The sequence below is a fragment of the Ursus arctos genome, unplaced genomic scaffold, assembly GCF_023065955.2.
Source record: "Ursus arctos isolate Adak ecotype North America unplaced genomic scaffold, UrsArc2.0 scaffold_33, whole genome shotgun sequence".
Taxonomy (NCBI): Eukaryota; Metazoa; Chordata; class Mammalia; order Carnivora; family Ursidae; genus Ursus; species Ursus arctos.
Window position 1 is genome coordinate 9,567,771 of NW_026623019.1, and position 20,291 is coordinate 9,588,061.

The following is a 20,291-nucleotide window of genomic DNA, read 5'->3' on the forward strand; positions in this document are numbered from 1 at the left end:
TGTTCATGATGCTGAGATGATTATAGGGCTGTTGTGGTGATTGCCTCTGTCTTCCAGTATTTTCTCCCTCGGACCTGGCCAGTAGCCTGTGGGGTGAGGTTTATACCATGTGAATATCCAGTACTCAGTTGTTTTAGCATCCATTAGAAATCCTGGATTGAGTGGATTATTTCGTTAGGGGTTTCAAAATGATTTTTGAATTTTCTAATTCCATCTACATGCTTCAGCTAGCATTTTTCTAGAAACTGGGTGTTTTCCTCACTATTGAGCTATCCCATAATATAGTTCTTTCTGGAAAAGCAGAATATATATTTATTTCTCTCTCTTTTTAAGTTATAAATTTTCAGAGTCAGGATTTGGTGAAATAGCCACTTCCCCTGTTGGCACATGAATTTGTTTGGCTTTGCTTTTGCTCTTTTGAGTATCACTGTGAACTCTTAAACTTTTATATAATCCATTTGAGTGGATTTGTAAATAAGTGAGAAGATGTTTCTTACCTGTTTTTGTAATTTTTATGTGGCTGTGTGAACTTACCTAAAAAGTCCCCAGAAGTATTTTAATTCTCTTTTAAAGGTACAGACTGTCATGCCATGTAGCGCAACAGAAAAAGAACTACTAAGTATGAGAGTAAATAGCATCATTTAAATGAATTGAAAAACTTAGCTTGTTACTAATTTAAACTTAGTTTGTAACTAAGTGACTTTTTATCCTATTTCTTTTTCCCTCTGCTTCAGATACTCTTCAAGGATTTAGATCCTCTAGATATCAATTTATTTTAATCTCGTAAAGATTTCAAGAGCTAAATGTAAATAATGGCTACATTATGAATAAGTCCCTTTGCCTTTTTTCTGGGTGGATCCATCTGAGACTAAGGGCATCTCTCTGTTTCTCATCTTTGTTCTAATCTTTTTTTTTTTCTTTTCTTTTTTTTTTTTTGGTCCTAAAATACCTTTAATATTGGACAGATGGCAGCACTGTGTCTGCCTGAAGATGTTTCTGACTTTTTCTAAAGTCTTCTGTCTCTGGAGATGACACGGTGTATCATTCCTGTCCAGTAGAACTTTTAGAACTCTTTGAGATGATGGAAAGGTTCTGTAATCTACCCTAGCCACTAGCCACATGTGATTATCAAACACTTGAAATGTACCCAGTATGACTGAAGAACTGAATCTTCTATTTTATTTAATTTTAATTAATTAAAGTTTAAGTTTAAGTAGCTGCGAGTGATTAATAGCTACCATATTAGATAGCACAGCTCTATAATTCAGCACTTAAAATGTACACTTTTTTTTTAATGGATCGAAACTGTTACAACCAAGAGCGACTATAAGGTAAATAAAGGTAGGTCACCAAACACTACAAATGCATATTTGGCAAACCCCAAACCAGATTTCTTCATGTGATAACCACACTCTGTTTTGACTTGAGCCTGGTAGACAATTGAGGTCTGGTAGAAAAAGCGCTATATCAGCAGCTGGAAGGCTCACTTTCTTTTCCTATCTCTGCCATACATGTTGCAGAGCAAATGCTTTAGCCTCTTGAAATACCTGGAAACCACTTGTTTCCCCATCTATAAATTGGGTATGACAGCATGGCTGAGTTATCCTGGGAATCAAATGAAAGTGTTATGTAACATCCATAGCTTTAAGAAATGTAAGAGAATATTATTATGGTCCACTGACTATATCTCCTGAAATAACAATTTGCCCATATTGAATAAAACAACTTATAGCTCTGTTGCAAGTTTTAGCCAAGAGAAAATCCATTTGTTGATTAGCTGCACACTATGCTGGCCACATGGTGATCAGCAATGGTAATAATCATATTAGCATACAGTTCGGCTTACAGAATGAGTTCAGCTTCCAAGAATTTCTCAATGTCTTGTGAAATCTTTTAGAGGTGGAGGTTGACATGCAATGGTATGAAGAAGGCTGGGTCAGCAAGGGACTTGGGTGTGCCTCCCAGGTGGGTGTTTGTACCAGTCGTGTTTGATTCCAATGGGCCGTGCAAAGGTGGTTGTTCCAAAGAATGGGAATGCGCTTGCCTTGACATTTACTAGAGCTATCTGGGGAACAAATTTTGATGTCCCAAAGAAGAGGAGCATAGATTTGGAAGGAAGGCAGAGTGGAATATGGCGGTGTGTGGGACATAGGGAGGGAAGAAAAAGGAAGCAAGAGAGGGAAGCCTGTGTTTCAACACATAAGGTTTCTTTCCTGGGATGGATCTGGAAGTCTGGGGTTGGCTGGCTTTGGGTCTTATCTCTCGAAGGGAAAAGGCACTGGGTGGTGATTTTTCTGTATTTTCTACTGGTGTTCACTATGGAATAGGTGAATGGAATGAGTTCCTATGGCCCAGACTTTAGGAAGGGCAGGTGTGTAACACACAAGAAAGCCCTAAAAAGCTTGTCATAACTTTCTCTCGCTTCCCTTCCTAAATCCCCATCCCCGAATTGTGGAAACAGGAAATCTATTATATGAGCAATAGTCAATTTTAGGGTGCCCTTAGTTCCATCTGTCTCCCTGTTCAGTCAGTTCATTCTTGAATCTTTTAGCCTCAAGTCGTCATTCACTTTTTTTTATGAGGAAGGAAAAGGAATGGGAGCTGTTTTAAGAACAGCTGGGCCCTCCCAGTTGCTGGGGTGGGTTATTTTAAGCTTTGTTTAATGTGTCCAGAGACCCAGATGACATTTTTAACTAAGCTGCGTTATTAAATCTTGTGATAAAGCATAATGATGTTTATTGAAAAGACAGACACACATCAGCAACATTATGTGTGAAACTTGCCCAAGGAATTTTCTATAAAACATCTGTTCTCTTTGAGCCCTTGGTGAACTCTGGAAGTTTGATAGTTTCTGTACAGACTTGAGGGATAGAAGTTGGAACCTATTTTTGAGGAATCTAAGCATAGGTATTGGCTTCACTAACTTTAACCTTCATGATTTGGGCCCTGGCTACTCTTCTGTTAGACAAGAGTAACGTAAACAAATACTGGGATAGGATTTGAACAGGATTATTTGAGAATAATAGGCAGGGGGTGGAAAATGGACTGAATTTCCCAGGGATTTTTAAATTGAAGGTAGAAAACTCAATGTCCTTTGTTAGCCTACAGCTTTGACAGTTAATTGCAAACACTCAAGATTTGGCCAATATGCCTTTAATGTTTATACTTGTGGAACCAAAGGAAAAGCTTTAGGTCTTTTCGTCTGACTTGACTCTCATTAGTTATGAGCAACAGGATATCTAGAATATACACAAGACTTGTTAAAATCCACGTCTTCTGAATCTTTAAATATCTTTCATATCCTACATTTTTAGTGACGGTCCAATTTTGGAGTGATGCTTGTATCTGTATGAAGAGAAAATTTTCAGGAAATTCAAAGAAATTCTTCTTCTCGGTATCAAGTCACAGAAATTGTTCTTTCCCTTTCCAAGTCTCTAGGTATAGGTGTTTTGTAACGTAATATTTAATTATTACCTTTCTTTTGTTTTCCTCCTGTTTTGTAGCTAGGGGTATCTAGTTTTATATTTAAGGCTTTCTAATGGAAAGGGAAAAGAAGTTGAAATCAGAAGACCAGAGTTTATAACAAACGGCTACTAGCTACACTATATGAAAAGCTTTTCCAAATCAGTAAAAAATTCAAAAAATTCAAAAGAAATATTGTCAACTACAACAACAAACATATGAAAAGGAGGTCATCCTTATTAATAACTGAAGAAATACAAACAAAAACAATCCATCAATTTGAAAAAAATCTAAAGTTCTCAGAGTTGGTGTGACTGTTCGAAAATTGTCACGCTAATGGAAGTTCAACTGATAGAATCTTTCAGCCAGGCCGTTGAGCAGTGTGTATCAAAATTAATGGAGTACTTGTCCAATAATCCACCAATCCCTTAATCTAGGAATCTATCCTGTAAATTTCCTAATACACATGTGGAAATGTCTATGTACAAGAATACTCGCCACAGCATTTGCAAATGAAAAACTCGGGAACAGTTTATATGTTCAGTGACAGAGAACAGGCACCTAGTTTATGTCACAAGCATACCACGGATGCATTAAAGCCCGTAAACAAAGGAAGTGGATCCATACAGTACATGAAAAAGATATGAATGATAGTTTGTTCAGTGAAACAAAACAATTAGTAGGTTAAGAAGAATATGGTTCCAACTTCTATCCCTCAAGTCTGTACAGAAACTATCAAACTTCCAGAGTTCACGAAGACCTCAAAGAGAACAAATGTTTTATAGAAAATTCTTCGGGCAAGTTTCACACATCATGTTGCTGGTGTGTGTCTGTCTTTTCAATAAATACCATTATGCTTTATCACAAGATTTAATAACGCAGCTTAGTTAAAAATGTCGTCTGGGTCTCTGGCCACATTAAACAAATCAGTAATGTAGGCATAGAAAATAGGGTTGGAAGAACGTACTCCAGTTAACAGTTAACTGTGAGTATGTCTGGGGTATGTGGATGTGTATGGTGGGGAAGAAGAATCCTTTCTCTTTCTACTCCATATACTTGTCTTTATTGCATACTCATACATGTGTATGCATTGCTCTGATGATTAAACACATCAGGAAAAAATAATAAAGAAAAAAGGAGAAGGTCTGGATTTGAATCCTGATACTACTGTTTGCGACTTGTATGACTGCGGAGAAGTCACGTGGCTTTCTGGGGTTTGTCTCCTCATTTATACAAATAGGGAAAGTAAAACCATTTGCCCCCACATCTTCCAGGTTCGTTGGGAGGATTATTATCAATTATTTATTCTCATAACACAATTATTACATGATATACACTGACTAAAATAAGAGGACCTGGGCATATGCGCTTTGCAGTCTCCGTAGCTTTACTGATCAGAAGGTGCCTGTTGATGTGATCACAGTTGCTTTTGTCAGGCTTCCTGTTGACTTTCGGCTCCCATGCTGTGGGCTAAGGCTTGGGTGGTGACTGCTGAAGTCGCCACCCCATCCCTGCTCCTCGTGTGTGTGCATGCCCGCACACGCACACCCACCCTGCCACGGTACTTGAGGTGGCAACAGCTGCTCTGGCATTGCCTTTCACTCCCAGGACTTTTTTGCAGGGTCTGTACATTATTTCCCGGTAGGAATGAGCTGAGTCAACGCCATGCTTTTCCACCTTCCACCTTTCCGAGGCCCCAGCTGTGTTCATGCAGACCCCCCCACTGAAGCCAGAGCTTAATCTGCTCATTTCATGAGGATTTACAAGCCTAATGGACTGGGCCATGTGAGAGATTACTGAGAGGAACAGACCGAGCAGAGGCGAAGAGACTCCAGGCTAATCTGCAGAGGCGTCTGAAAATGCACAGCTGCGGGTGCTAGCCATGCATTAAAGTACTTTGTCAGGACGTTTGTCAGGGTGCCTGTTCCTGCAGCCTTGCCGAATGTTTGGTTGGGAGGCATAAGCTTTTTTTGGACAGGATCTCCCAAATGTAAAGTGACAGATGCTAATGTGGAATATAATACAGAAGACCCAGCCCTGCTGTCATAAATAACAGTAAATTGTTTAATCTTGCTGAGTTGTAAATCTATGATTGCCAGAGGTCTTTAGTTCACTGGGACATAGTCTGAGGATGGGGGCACTTAGCAAATGGGCAGTAATTGTTTCCCAACCAGGCAGAAACGGGTCTGGTGGAATTTATTTAAAAAAACACATAAATGCATTTTAACTGATTGTGACAACTACTCAGGAAAAAACACATGGCTATAGAGACTGAGTTTTTTCAGGGGGGGTATGTAGGCAACACACACACATATATTGCAGTCTGTGTATATATATATAAGTATATATACAGACATATATATTCTATCTGTAAAGATGTCAAAGATACTGAGTTTTTCGTTATATATTAGCTTTGTTTATATATATGTGTGTGTGTGTATAAAATTTTTTTTTGTCTACCTATAAAGGTACCAGATGGAAAGTGTTTGGAAGCATTTAGAAAGTTTATCAAGTAGCATATGTATGTGCGCATATGCACCAGGATACCCCCTCCCCCAAATATATATCTTCTTCCCTGGATGTCTTCAAGAGGAGAGTAGAGGTCAGAAATGTTTGAAGACTACGTAGAACCGAAGGAGGTGGCTAAATGTTCCCCAATGACCCGTGTTTCTATGATAATCAATAGAATTGGGCTGGAGTTGGATGGACCGATTGTAAGAAACATTAAGTAGAAGAAATCATACTGTTCTAGGCGGGAATCTATCTTGCAAGAACGGCTCTCTGCAGTGAGCTCAACAACACGAGTAAGTTAGCAGGTTGGCATAGCATTTACTAGCAGATGGTACAAGACAGAGGCACAGATCTGAAAATGAAGTGCTCCAGGTCAAGATGAGGTTACGGTTGTGGTCCTGTCACTCCTTACCATGGACTTCAGCAGTTTCTCAGTGAGCAGGCTTGGTGGTTAAAGAAGAAAGAAGACATTGTATTTATGTAGGCATGTTACAACTAGTTTGCTATTTCATTGTTGTCAAGCTACATTCAGTTTAATTTATTTCATAGCCTGAGTTTAGTCTTCAAACATGTTTTTAGTTTCACATATAAAAACTTTGGGTAAAAGAACACTTTTAAAAAAATTAATTTATTTTCAGGAGAGAGAGCGAGCACGCGTGCATGCGTGCGCACAAATGCCGGAGGGGAGGGGGTGGTGGGGAGGAAGAGAGACTCTCAAGCAGACTGTGCTGAGCGCAGAGCCAGCAGGGGGCTCGATCCCAGGATCCTGAGATCACAACCTGAGCCGAAGCCAAAAGTTGGCCGCTCAACCAACTGTGCCCCCCGGGCGCCCGCAAAAGCACTTTTATATTGGTCAGTAAATGGTGGTACATTTAAATATTGGAAGACTATACATATACTAAAATCATATTGTGGGAGAATATTCAGTGACACAGAAACATAGACACCAGGGAAGGGCTGGGTATATTAAGTGAAAGATGTAGATGACACAACAATTCCTTTTGTAAAAATATGGAAATATGTAAATGAAAGAGAGAGAGAGAGAGAGATTAACAGAGATACCAAGACACAAAGGGTACACACATAATGTGAACAGTGCTCATTTTTAGATTTAGAGATGACTCTTATTTTCTTCTTATGTGTCCTTCCTAAATGTCCAAAAAAGGAACATATATGTATGTTCTATCTATCTATCTATCTATCTATCTATCTATCTATCTATCTAATCTACCTGTAATTAGAAAACCACCACAGGGATGTCTGGCTGGCTCAGTTGGGTTAAGTGGCTGCGTTCTGCTCAGGTCATGATCTCAAGGTGTGGGTTCGAGTCCCCCATCGGGCTCCTTGCTCAGCAGGGAGCCTGCCTCTCCCCTGCCTGCCACTCTCTCTAGCTCTTACTCTCTCTCTCTGACAAATAAATAAATAAAATCTTAAAAAAAAAAAAGAAAACCACTGTAGGTTAGCAAAACAACAACAGATTCATTCGATTCCAATGAATTAAGGAATTCATACTTAAGAGTTAAGAAATGGCATGTGGAAGAGGAAGGAAGACAAGGGAAGCTCCTCGAGTCTTTATTTGGTGCAGACACTGAACTGAAGCTTGCTTGAGTTACCTCCTCTCACTTTACATCTTTTAGGAAACAGAACCAAGACACAGAGGGATCTTGTCCCAAGTCACATAGCCAGTAGGAGGCAAGGGCAGTTTTTATATACTTGTCTGTTGGATAAAAAAATCCCAGCTTATCTCTGGGTAGTCAACTCTGCCTTCTTTATTTATATATATATATATATATATATATGTATATATATATATATATATATATACGTATATATATATATATATATATATATATATAATTTTTTTTTAAGGATTTTATTTATTTGACAGAGATAGAGACAGCCAGTGAGAGAGGGAACACAAGTAGGGGGAGTGGGAGAGGAAGAAGCAGGCTCCCAGCAGAGGAGCCTGATGTGGGGCTCGATCCCAGGACCCCGGGATCACACCCTGAGCCGAAGGCAGACACTTAACGACTGAGCCACCCAGGCGCCCCTCAACTCTGCCTTCTTGACCCAGTAGATCCAGTGGTCCCTCTCCGGGTCTTCAGTCGGGTTGAGCACCTCATAAAATAGCAGCAGACAGGCCCTTTCTTATTTCAGTGATCCAAGTCCTATACTGCAAGGCAAAGATTTCAGTATTTTCCAAGTGCTGAATTGCCTAATTACCAGGAGGGATATAAATTCTAATGCCACCACCCCAATTCTGCACCTGAGGAAAGCTAGATTGCCTGATTCTCAATGAAATCTCCAGAATTGGTGAGCTGGTGGAGGAATAGAGCTTGGGTCAAACTTCTGGGTGCCCATGACTTTTCTGCACCTGTTTAGACGTTAAGGACCGAATGTGAAATCCATCTTGGTTTGATTCCAGTGGTTTCTCATCTCTCCTTCCAGCCCTGAAGTGTGGGTGTAAAGACTTCCAGGGGGACAGGAAGCTGAGGATGGGCTCAGTTGCTCCCATCTGGTCTCCGTGTAACAAAGCATATAACTGCATCGTTATCCATGTGCAAATGGAGAAGTCCCTTGATGTTTGGATAACCACATCCATGTCTTGAGTTTGTTATTTCTTAAAATTCCACTTAGCCATCTCCGGCTTACTCATGTGCAGCACTGCACAAAGGCTGGCACGCCTCTCTGACAGCTGGGGCTGAGAGACCGGAGCCCTGCCATCATGGCGGCTTGGCTTGGGGCTTGCTTCGTGGGTTTTGGTTTTTGTTTAACTGCAAAGACAGGAAACAGGCATCTTTGTGTATATGGCTTTCTGTGCACTTTAGAGATGGGCTGTGGTGGTGGCTGTGTGGTCCCGCACAACACTCTGGGAACCATCAAGGAAGCTTCTGTTTATTGCTCTCTTCACTCTCTGATTCACGTTGGGAATGACAGGGATATGACACAGTGAGTGGAGGGTATTGGGGAATGTCATGCTTACTTTTTCTTGTCTTTCTTTGGGACTCTTTTTTTTTTAAATGACTTATATAAAGCTAAAAGGAAGTCATGGCGGGGGGTCCTATTTAAGGGAGTTTACACAGGAAAACAATCCTGCGTTCGTTAGTGTTATTATGTTCCTTGGAGAAACTCATTTGGAGTAAAAAATCTCCCTCTACTCTGAGATCCTAGCCTGCGGGTGTCAACTGCCCATCACTGCTCTCTAGGACTTTGAGCTACTTAGAAACTGAACTCATTGCTAAATCTAATTTAAAAGAGTAGTTTATTAGTGCTCTGAAAAGAGGGAGCCATGAGAAAGAAAATTATTATTTTTTAAAGATTTATTTATTTATTTTGAGAGGAGGGGGAGAAGGAGAGGCAGAGGGAGAGAGAGCATCTCAAGCAGACTCCCCACTGAGCACAGAGCCTGATGCAGGGTTCGATCCCACGACCCTGAGATCATGACCTGAGCTGAAATCAAAACTCAGATGCTTAACTGACTGAGCCACCCAGGTACCCTGAGAAAGAAAATTATTTTAAAAATGAGCTGTATACAGCACCTAGTATAAAGAAATGACTGGTCCGGGAGAAAGCTTTATGAGATAAATGTTCTCTTTTCAGGACACTGGTCCGTGGCATGTGGAGGGGCACACTGATTCCCTTGGCACCTGCTGTGCCAATTCAGGGGTGGAGCAGTACTGATGCAGGCCAGGTGAGGTTGAAGTGTCGGTGGGACGTACCAACATCAATTTAGGAGACTAGACACAGAGAGATGATTAAGTAACGGCCCCCGGGAAATGCACGCTGGCCCCTGCTATGGCCTCTCTTTCCCGAGCCTTTGGAAGTCCTGCCTAGCTAGGAAAAGCTCAAGCTGTGTCTGTCTGTGTATCTGTGTGCCTGGGAAAGCACGTGCCTCAGGTAGGGGTGTGGGCACCTGTGTGATGATGTTCACGTGGCTACCTGTGGGTCCTGGGATCCATACGTGTGTGCTGCCTATTGTGTGTGTACGTGACAGTGCACTGGGGGCCGCCTCACACCTCTTTGCAAGGGAGGATGGAAGGACATGTTCCTCAGTGGTGGTGAAGCCCAGGCTGGCTCCCCTTCCTCCAGCCAAAGCCAGACCGCATGGGAATGGGAGCGGCGGTTCCCCCAGGGCCCCCCGTGGGAGCCGCAGGATGCCTTGACGTGGACCCCCTCCCCCTGCCAGGTTGTGGTCTGGGTTTCACTCAGGAATTAAAGTCGGATGCTACCTGCTCCAATGCCCTAAACAAAAGCACCGTTCATTATGTAAGTCGACCATCTTCTCCTCGCAGGGTAGCAGGCTGCTGTATTGGTGGAGGGTGATATTTCTAGGACTTTTTTGGAAAGTGAAATGGTAGTTTAAGGGATAACCTGTGTCTGAAAGTGAATTTTAGGGGCACCTGAGTGGCTCAGTGAGTTAAGCAGTTAAGTGTCTGACTCCTGATTTTAGCTCAGGTCATGATCTCAGGGTCCTGAGATCAAACCTTGCGCCAGGATCTGCACTCAGCGGGGAGTTTGCTTGAGATTCTCTCTCGCTCTCCCTCTGCCCCACCCCCCACTTGCCCACATGCTCTTTCTCTCCTCCTTTCCCTCTCTCTCAAAATAAATAAATCTTTTTTTTAAACTTATTTATTTATTTATTTGACAGAGATAGAGACAGCCAGCGAGAGAGGAAACACAAGCAGGAGGAGTGGGAGAGGAAGAAGCAGGCTCCCCGCAGAAGAGCCTGATGTGGGGCTCGATCCCTTAACGCTGGGATCACGCCCTGGGCCGAAGGCAGACGCTTAAGCACTGTGCCACCCAGGCGCCCCTAAATAAATCTTTTTTAAAAATGAATTTTAAATGTCTGAGGAAGGGGGGGCGCCTGGGTGGCTCAGTCGGTTAAGTGTCTGCCTTCGGCTCAGGTCATGATCCTGGGGTCCTGGGATGGAGCCCTGCATCAGGCTTCCTGCTCAGTGGGGAGTCTGCTTCTCCCTCTCTCTCTGCCCCTCCCCTTGTTCGTGTTCTCTCTTTCTCAAATAAATAAAGTCTTTAAAAAAGAAAAACAACAAAAAATGTTTGAGGAGGGTGATGGTAACTTATGTCATGCTTAAGTTCACAAAGCGTTTTTCTTTTTTTTTCCCCAATGGATCTCTTTTTTTTTTTTTTTTTTAAGATTTTATTTGTTTATTTGACAGAGACAGCCAGTGAGAGAGGGAACACAAGCAGGGGGAGTGGGAGAGGAAGAAGCAGGCTCCTAGCAGAGGAGCCTGATGTGGGGCTCGATCCCATAACTCCGGGATCACGCCCTGAGCCGAAGGCAGACGCCCAGCGACTGTGCCACGCAGGCGCCCCACACAAAGGGTTTTTCTTTATGGGATCTCATCTTAAGATTCTTAGCTTTGCAGAGGAAGACACGAAGCCTCAGAAAAGTGAAGTGATTTGTCGTCCTCCCAGATAGAGGCAAGACTCAATCTAGATCTTTTAACTTTGAAATTGAGTGCTCTTTCTTTAAACAACAGGGCTTCCAAAGGTTGTATTTCTTTTATCAGTTGCTAGAGGAAGGCCGGTCTGAAATCCAGCAGGGTCGCCTTTCCCCTGGGGGCTCTAAGGGAGAATCATTCCATGACTTTTCTAGCTTCTGATGTGGTGGCTGCCATACTCCTTGGCATTGCTTGGGGCCACTTTACTCAGATCTCTGCCTCTGTCTTCACTCTGCTTCTTCTTCTGGGTGTATCTTCTCTTCTGCGTGTCCACTTCAGGAAGAACAAAGTTCTTCCCCTTCCATGGTGGAAGTGGTCCAAATGTAATCAACCTAACACCAGGTGGTTAGCTGATCACCCCGGGAACGGTGCCGTATTAGGGACTCAGTTTTGGTCTCTGTTGGGTGCCCAGTGGCAGCTGTAGCCAGGCTGGCCTTGGGGAGAGGAAATCCATGTTGCTGAGTCCATGTGTAACCTCCCTCCTTGCCACCATGACCACTTTGTTCCTGAGCCCATTGGACAACGACAGGAGTGGCTACAGGAGAAGGAGGCTGATTGGTATTCACAGAATAGGTCATCCTATGCACTGGACTCTTAAAATCATTCTCTGCCCAAGTCCCCTTTTAGTGAGCTTTTGCAGGGAATACAAATGTCTTGATGATTTTCCATGTCTGACTTTAGAAGTTCTATCACTTGCTCTCATGCATCTCCTCCTGTCCTTATCATGCCTCAGACGGCCCGCAATTAGATTTATATACGGTGTTCAGCATTTCCTCATTTTTCTAGTAGTAGTGGGTTAATGAGCACATCTGCATAGGTAAAATTTCCAGATAACTAGAATTTAATCTTCTGTTAATCCTCCAATTATAACCAAAATGTTAAAGGTTGACATTTTCTTCAAGTATATTTTCTCACATTAACCTTCTTAAATAGAATATGTATTACCTTCTCAAAAAAGAAATTATTGAAATTTAGTTAAGATAAAAAGTTGGTCTATAATCTCTACTACTTAATAAATAAGTTTCTGTATTTTTTCCATGTTTTGGCCCCAAAGTGAATATAACTTTACAGTGTGTGTGTGTTTTTTTAAAGTAGGCTCCATGTCCAGTGTGGAACCCAACATGGGGTTTGAACTCACAACCTTGAGATTAACACCTGAACTGAAATCGAGAGTCAGATGCTTAACCAACTGAGCCACCCAGGTGCCCCTTAACTTTACATTGTTGTCGTAGCATAAAAGTTATTTTGTATTCTGAATTTTTGATTTAGTGTTCAAGCATTGTCTATGTTCCCTCTATACCATTTAAGAAAATATAATTTGTTATAGCAAATCAACCTTTTATTTTTTTATTTTTTTATTATAATTTTTTATTATTTTATGTTAGTCACCATACAGTACATCCCCAGTTTTTGATGCAATGTTGCATGATTCATTATTTGCATATAACACCCAGTGCACCATGCAATATGTGCCCTCCTTACTACCCATCACCAGCCTATCCCAATCCCCCACCCTCCTCCCCTCTGAAGCCCTCAGTTTGTTTCCCAGAGTCCACAGTCTCTTGTAGTTCATTTCCCCCTCTGTTCCCCCCCTTCATTTGGCCCTTCCTTCTCCTTATGTTCCACAAATAAGTGAAACCATATGATAATTGTCTTTCTCTGCTTGACTTATTTCACTTAGCATTATCTCCTCCAGTGCCGTCCATGTTGCAGCAAATGTTGAGAAATCGTTCTTTTTGATAGCTGAGTAATATTCCATTGTATATATGGACCACATCTTCTTAATCCAGTCATCTGTTGAAGGGCATCTCGGCTCCTTCCACGATTTAGCTAGCAAATCAACCTTTTTAACAATAAACCATTTTTACTACCTTTAAAAACAGTAGAAAGTTACTCACATAATAGTCCACTGTGGGTATTGCTGGTGAACAAAGACTCTTGGCTTCCATGTTCTGACCCTGCATCTCCTAGAGCCGGGTGCTCACCTGTACTGAGTCTGTGGAAGGGGAATACACAGCATAGAGGAGGCAGATCTGCTTCTTACCATCCTTACCCCAGAAGGCACACGCCTCACTTCTGTCCCCACTCTCACGTTTGTTTATCATGTGTTGTGAAATTAGCCATGTGGCCACACTAGATGCAAGGTGGTCTGGGAAATGTAGCCCCTGGCTGGGGGCTGGAGGTTGCTCCTCAGTGAGAGGTCTGCACTGTGGAAGGGGACCATTGCTTTTTGTGGACTGCGAACCAAGCCTGCCGTAGGTGCACAATCTTCTTAAGTGTCCTTTAAAATGGCTGAGGAATATTCCGTAAGTTGGTACATCACACTTTATTTAACAGGCCCTTCGTTATTTATTCTTCCTTATTTACGGAGGTTGTTTTTGCTTTTTCACTTTTAATGAATACCACTGTAGGAATTATCTACACACACATACCTCTTCCCCTTTATTTTTTTTTTAAGATTTTATTTATTTATTCCAGAGAGAGAGGGAGCAAGAGAGAGAGAGAGAGAGAGAGAGGAAGAGGAGGAGCAGAGGGAGAGGATCAAACCAGATGCGGGGCTCGAGCCAGGACCCTGAAATCATGACCTGAGCCGAAACCAAGTCAGATGCTTAACTGACTAAACCACCCAGGCGCCTCCCTCTTCCCCCTTTTAAAAATTGTTCCTTTACAAGCAATTCTTAAAAATGGGAGAGACAGAAAAAATATGAACAAAGGTTACAAATACTTTTCAGATCCATGAACCTACAGACTTATTCCTCGAGGGCAGTGACTAAACCTTATTTATTACTGTATCTGCAGGGTCTTGGATATCGCCTGTTTCCTGGTAATACTCATTAAGATGAGTTGAATGACTAAATAAATTTTAACAAGTGCATTTGGCACATAATTTATTATGGCTCTGGATAACAATATGAGTGTAATTATTGTCCTATGTCTTTCCCATCTTGATAAATGACACCATCATTCATTAAGTTCTTAAAGGTAGAAATCTGGGAGTAGATTCTTTTCCTCACTGCCTTTGTATTAGTTGTTCATTGCTGTGCAAGAAGTTATGACAAAACTTATGGCCTAACATGACAACGAATATTTATTTTACTCACAGGAGACAGGTTGTTCTGACTTGGGGACTCTCATGAAGTCACAGTCACATGTTGGTGGGGGCTTTGTTATGTGAACGTTTGGTACGACTGGAGGATCCATTGCAAGATGGCCCACTCACACAAATTGCTGGAGGTTGCTCCTCAGTGAGAGGATCCATTGCAAGATGGCAAATTTCTGCTGGATCTTGGTAGGAGGCCTCAATTCCTCTCCCTTTGGGTGCCTACACATGGCTCCTTGTGTGTCTTCATGACAGAGTGGCTGGTCTCCCTCAGAGTCAACAATCCAAAATGTCAAGGCAGAAGCAGTAGTGTCATTTATGGCCTCACCTTGGAAGTTACACACACTCAGTTCTACAGTGTTCTAATCAGCCGGTTCTGCCTTATTCAGTGTGGGACTTATTCAGAGGCACAAATGCCAGAAGGCAAGAATCATTGGGGGCCATCTTGAAGGCTGGCTGCCAGAGTTCCTCTCTTCCATATTTCATTCTAACTATGTGTTCTTTTCATTCTCCTTCCAAAAAAAAAGCTCAAATAGAATCCCTTCTCTTCATTTCTCCTGCCTCTAGCCTAGTCCAAGACACTGTCCACACTCGGCTCCTCTGTAATATTCTTCCATCTGATCTTCCTCTTTCGGCTCTTGTCACTCTAATGCATTTCTCACACAGCAGCCTTTCATTCATTTTTTCAGTGAATGAATTCAGCATATTTATTGTGATCTTACTACAGGCTAGGTTTGCTCTCAAAATATATATTGTTCTCAAAATATAACAGTGAATAAAACAAAACCCTTGGAGCTTCTGTATAGCCGGGAAATAAATAAACGAATAATATGGGAAATATTAGGTGGTAATATGTGTTATACAGAAGATTAAAATAGGGTAAAGGAAGGAGAGGACAATAGGAAAATTAGTGATGTGTGGGTGCTGTGTTATATAGGTCAGCCAATGGTGCTATCTCTGATTAGTTGACATTGGGACAGAAACCCAAAGGATAGCAGGGGGAAGGCATATGAATATCTGGGTAAGAGTGTCCAAAGCAGAGGAAAGAGCAAATGCAAAGGCCCTGATCATGCTTGATGTGTTCGAGGAAGAGTAAACCAGCCAGTGTGGCTGGAGCAGAGGAGAGAGGGAAGTGGAAGATGTCAGGTAATGGGGATCAGGTCGTGTGGGGCCTTATAGAATATGATGATGACTTTGGCTTTACTTTGGTTTTGTCATTGATGTATTTTGCTGACATGATATGACTTGCTTTCTGAAAAGTTCATTTGGACCGCTCATTCTGTGATCTTTTAAAATGTAAATGATATCAGGTCACGTCCACGGCTTAAAGCTCTTCAATGAATTCCCATTGCACATAAGATAAAATCCAAGCTCCCTTAACTATTATTATTACCATGTTTATTTTTATTATTAACATTGACACCCCATTCTTCTCTTTCATCGAACTCTGCTGATTTCCTTCCTAATACATATCTAACTAGTAAATATTATTATTATTAGGCTTATTTGTTTATAATCTGCCTCTTCCACTTGAAAATATGTGCTTTGGGAATGTTGTGGGTCTTTCTATACTAAATCATCCTGGGACTGCTTTGTTCTTGGAGCTCTTGTGTTTGCTCTTTGTACATTTTTTCCTGTCTCTTCCCTCATTGTCATGTTTGGTCAGTGACCTGCTTCTAGCAATGCTGTAGTCGGTGCCACGGTAATTTTCTAGCTGGATGCTAGAGTTTGCCTCGGCTTGTGGGCTATAGCAGTACTTGTCAAATTTTAATGGACAAATGAATTAGCTGGAAGGGGGAAAGGGGATCGTGTTAAGGTGCGTACTTATTCTTACTCAGCGGGTGTTGAGTGGACCTTGAGCTTCTGCATTTCTGCCAGGCTCATAGGTGATGCCCATGCTGCTGATTCTTTTTTTTTTTTTTTAAAGATTTTATATATTTATTTGACAGAGAGAGAGACAGCCCTTTGAGAGAAGGAACACAAGCAGGGGGAGTGGGAGAGGAAGAAGCAGGCTCCCAGCGGAGCAGGGAGCCCGATGCAGGGCTGGATCCTAGGACCCTGGGATCACGCCCTGAGCAGAAGGCAGACACTTAATGACTGAGCCACCCAGGCGCCCCCATGCTGCTGATTCTTAACAAGGGGATTTGATCACCAAGCTTGGCTGAATGTTGAAATCACCTGTAGAGCTTTAAAGACTATGAAACCTTGATTCTACCCCCAGTATAATTAGTCTGAGATGCAGTCTGAGTATTGGTAATTTTAAGGCTTCATTAGGATTCTGAATTGTCGTAACATTTGAGAACCAGTGGATTGGATGACATTGGTCTCTATTTTAAGACAAAGCATACTGAGTAATACTTTGCAGGGCTATGTGGCTTTCTTTTTTAAAAGTCAGTTTTGTAGCTCTAGAAAGACTCTGGCCGCACCCATGGATGACCTTCAGATCCCTGCCTAGCATGACAGGATAGTTTCTCCAGGGTCCCCAGCACGTGTTGTCAGTGGCAGAAATAAAATTCTTGCTTCGTAAGAGTGGTCATTCCGAGGGCAGTTAAATACCCCTGCTGATGACAAGGCTATACTAAGCCGGGTCCCTCCTGTATGAGCTTGTGCTGAGGAAGAGAGAGGAGGGGGGTGAAGTAGAGAAGCACTCCATTTCTTTTTTCTTATAATTTCTAGCATGTTCACGTGTAGAGTTTCTAAGCCAGTAACAAACTAAGAACGTCTTGTGTAGTTCAAGCTAACCCTTTGGTCATCAAAAGCAAATGTTTCAAACTACTAAAAATCAATGAGGCAGATCCAGTTTGATAATTGACCGCTAGATGTCGGTGCCCCAGAGGTGTTGGAGATACTGGGCAGGAGAGACAATGCCAGAGCTCTCCTTCACCCCCTAACCCAAAGCCCACTCACTTCCTTTTGTCAAGTGATTTACTGTGTGTTAACAGAGCCTAGGGGCACTTCCCACTGAAATGCTTCTGATCCCCTGTAAGTGGATTGATTTTTTTCTTTGGCTGATCTAGATTGGACGACTGATTATTGGACAGAATGGCATCTTGTCGACACCTGCTGTTTCCTGCATTATCAGGAAGATCAAGGCAGCTGGTGGAATCATCCTAACAGCCAGCCATTGCCCTGGAGGACCTGGGGGGGAGTTTGGAGTGAAGTTCAATGTTGCCAATGGAGGTATGTGGCTTAGAATATGCCGTAATAATCCTGATTTCTATCCTTTTATATTGTCATATTCTTATTTGTTAAAAAATATTTATTTGAGAGAGAGAGAAAGAGAGAGAGAGCACATGTGAGAGCAGGACGAGGGACAAAGGGAGAGAGAGAGAGAGAATCTCGAGCAGACTCACGCGGAGCATGGAGCCTGACGTGGGCCTCAATCTCATGACCCTAGATCAAAGACCTGAGCCAAAACCAAGAGTCAGACAATTAACTGACTGTGCCACCCATGTGCCCCAGCTATTGTAGTCTTACAATGACCCTCTGAAGGTAGACAAGCAAGGTGGAGGGGAAATGGCTCAGAAAGTTCTAGTGAGATGCTGTATTAAGTTTCTCCAGAGGAACAGAACAGTAGTCTATACAGAGATTTACTATAACAAATTGGCTGGGGTCTGGTTCAAGATGGTGATGTGGAAGTACCCAGAACTCACCTCCTCTTATGGACGCACTGAATCTACAGATATATTTAGACCAGTTTCCTCTGAAAAAACCCTAAAAACTAACAGGGCAGCCCCTTTACACAGGGCAAACTAGAAGAAAATCATTTCAAAGTGGGTAGGAGAGGCTGGGACACAACCTCACCGTAAATCTCACTGCTGGTGAATAATCCACCGTCTGGAGAGAGTGCAAAACCCTGAGCTTCTCTCTGAGGAAGGGAGAGTTCGTACTCTACGTTGGGTACTCCAGCTTTTAAGACTGGCACCTGAGAGATGAGCCCCCAAAACATCTGGCTTTGAAGACCATCTGGCTTGTGCCCTTGACCCTTAGGGCTGTGGCGAACTGAGGGATGGCTCTTAAAGGGCCTGCACGCAGCCTCGCCCACTCCAGGGCCCAGAGAGGGAGTTGGCTCATGTGATTATAGAGGCTGAAAAGTCCTGAGACCTGTAGACCCAGGAGGGCTGATGGTGGAGTTCTGGTCCGAGTGCAAAGGCCTGAGAAATAGCAGATCTGATGGTGTAAGTTCCAGTCCGAGTCCAGGTTCAAAGGCAGGAGAGGACCAGTGTCTCAGCTGGAAGCCAGGCAGAGAGAGTGAATTCTCCCTCACTCAGCCTCTTGTTCTGTCCAGGCTTTCAGTGGGTTGGATGAGGCCACCACATTGGGGAGGGCAGTCTCCTTTACTCAGTCTACTGATTCAGATACTAATCTCATCCAGAAACAGCCCTATAGACACACGGGAATAAGGTTTAACCAAATATCTGGGCCCAGTCAGGTTGACATATAAATTAACCATCACAGCCCTTAAGGTGGTGTGACAAGGAAGTGGCCTACTGGGATCTTGAGCCCCCATGGTCTCTTGATCCTCTGCCCTCCTTTGCACAGTGAAATGTTTGATTAATGGATGCTTATCTGTTATGGAAGGACTCTGGATTTTAAAGCCGGAACAGACCCTCTAAGCCATTTAGACCATTCCTGTCCTTTTTCTAGATGAAGAAATCAAATCCCCAAGAGGCTGTTATTTGCTCAAGTTCACATGGCTGCTCAAGGCCAGGCAAATGATTTTTTAGCATAACTTGTAGACAGCTCTCTTTCCTACAGTGTTGACTTTCTCTCACTGAAATGCTTAGAATTATTTCACTTTTTCTTATATTTACAGAAATGTATAGTTTGTAGGTCTTTGTGGGGTGGGATATGTGTATAGGGGTGAATTAAACAAATTTTTAAACATATATAAAGTTAAGGAGAACAATAAATGGGTAGCTTGTGTCCATTACTTTGCTTTTCCATTTTGCACTTTTTTTCCCTAAATAATTTTAAGGTAAATTACAGCATGAAGACATTTTACACCTAAATATTTCTGAATACATCTCTTAAAAGAAAGACGTATTCCGACATAACTACATTATCACACCTAACAAAAATAACACCAATTCTCTAATATCATCTAAAGCCTAATCTATATTCAAATTTCTCCAGTTGTCTCCAAAATGTTATTTATAGCTGTTCTATTCAAACCAGGATTCATCTGAGAACTATGCACTGCATTTGGTTGTTAAGTCTCTTAATCTAGAACACTGAGTCTGCATTTATACGTGGGTAGCCTAATTTTAACCAACAATAGTTACCTTTATGAATTATTTTTGGCCTGGGCCAGAATATTCATTATTTCCCCCTCCTTGCAGCCATTTTGGACATTACCCAAACAAATGAGCTTCATTCACATCCAGTGTTTAAAAAAAAATAACACCTTATGAAATGTCCTATACTTAGAGAAGTTTTGCTTCATTAAAAAGCACACCTAGGACCCACATCTAGTCTTGCAGCAGCTACTGAGGATTTCAGGAAAAAATAGGCAATATTTAGATATTCTATATGCTGTTAATACAGGAAATTGAACGGGCTCAGAAAATGGCAATTGTAGAGAAATGTGACATAAAAGTTGCCAAACTAAACAACGGATTTCAAGTAAGCATTTGGAATTTATATTTGATCTCATATCTTATAAGAACATCTCAGTCATCGCTTTGATATCCTGTGAGGCATAAAGGGAAAAGATATTATTTAAACACCCATTTTGTAGACTAAATTATGGGAGG

The 20,291-nt window shown here is 42.0% G+C and overlaps 1 protein-coding gene across 1 annotated transcript in view; it reads left to right on the forward strand.

Moving 5' to 3' along the window:
- Positions 1-20,291, forward strand: part of PGM5 (phosphoglucomutase 5) — a 190,350-nt gene that overhangs the window by 3,549 nt on the left and 166,510 nt on the right. The window contains exon 2 of the mRNA XM_026519317.4: positions 17,553-17,715. Within this exon, the coding sequence (XP_026375102.1) occupies positions 17,553-17,715 (163 nt within the window). The remainder of the gene's footprint in view (positions 1-17,552; positions 17,716-20,291) is intronic.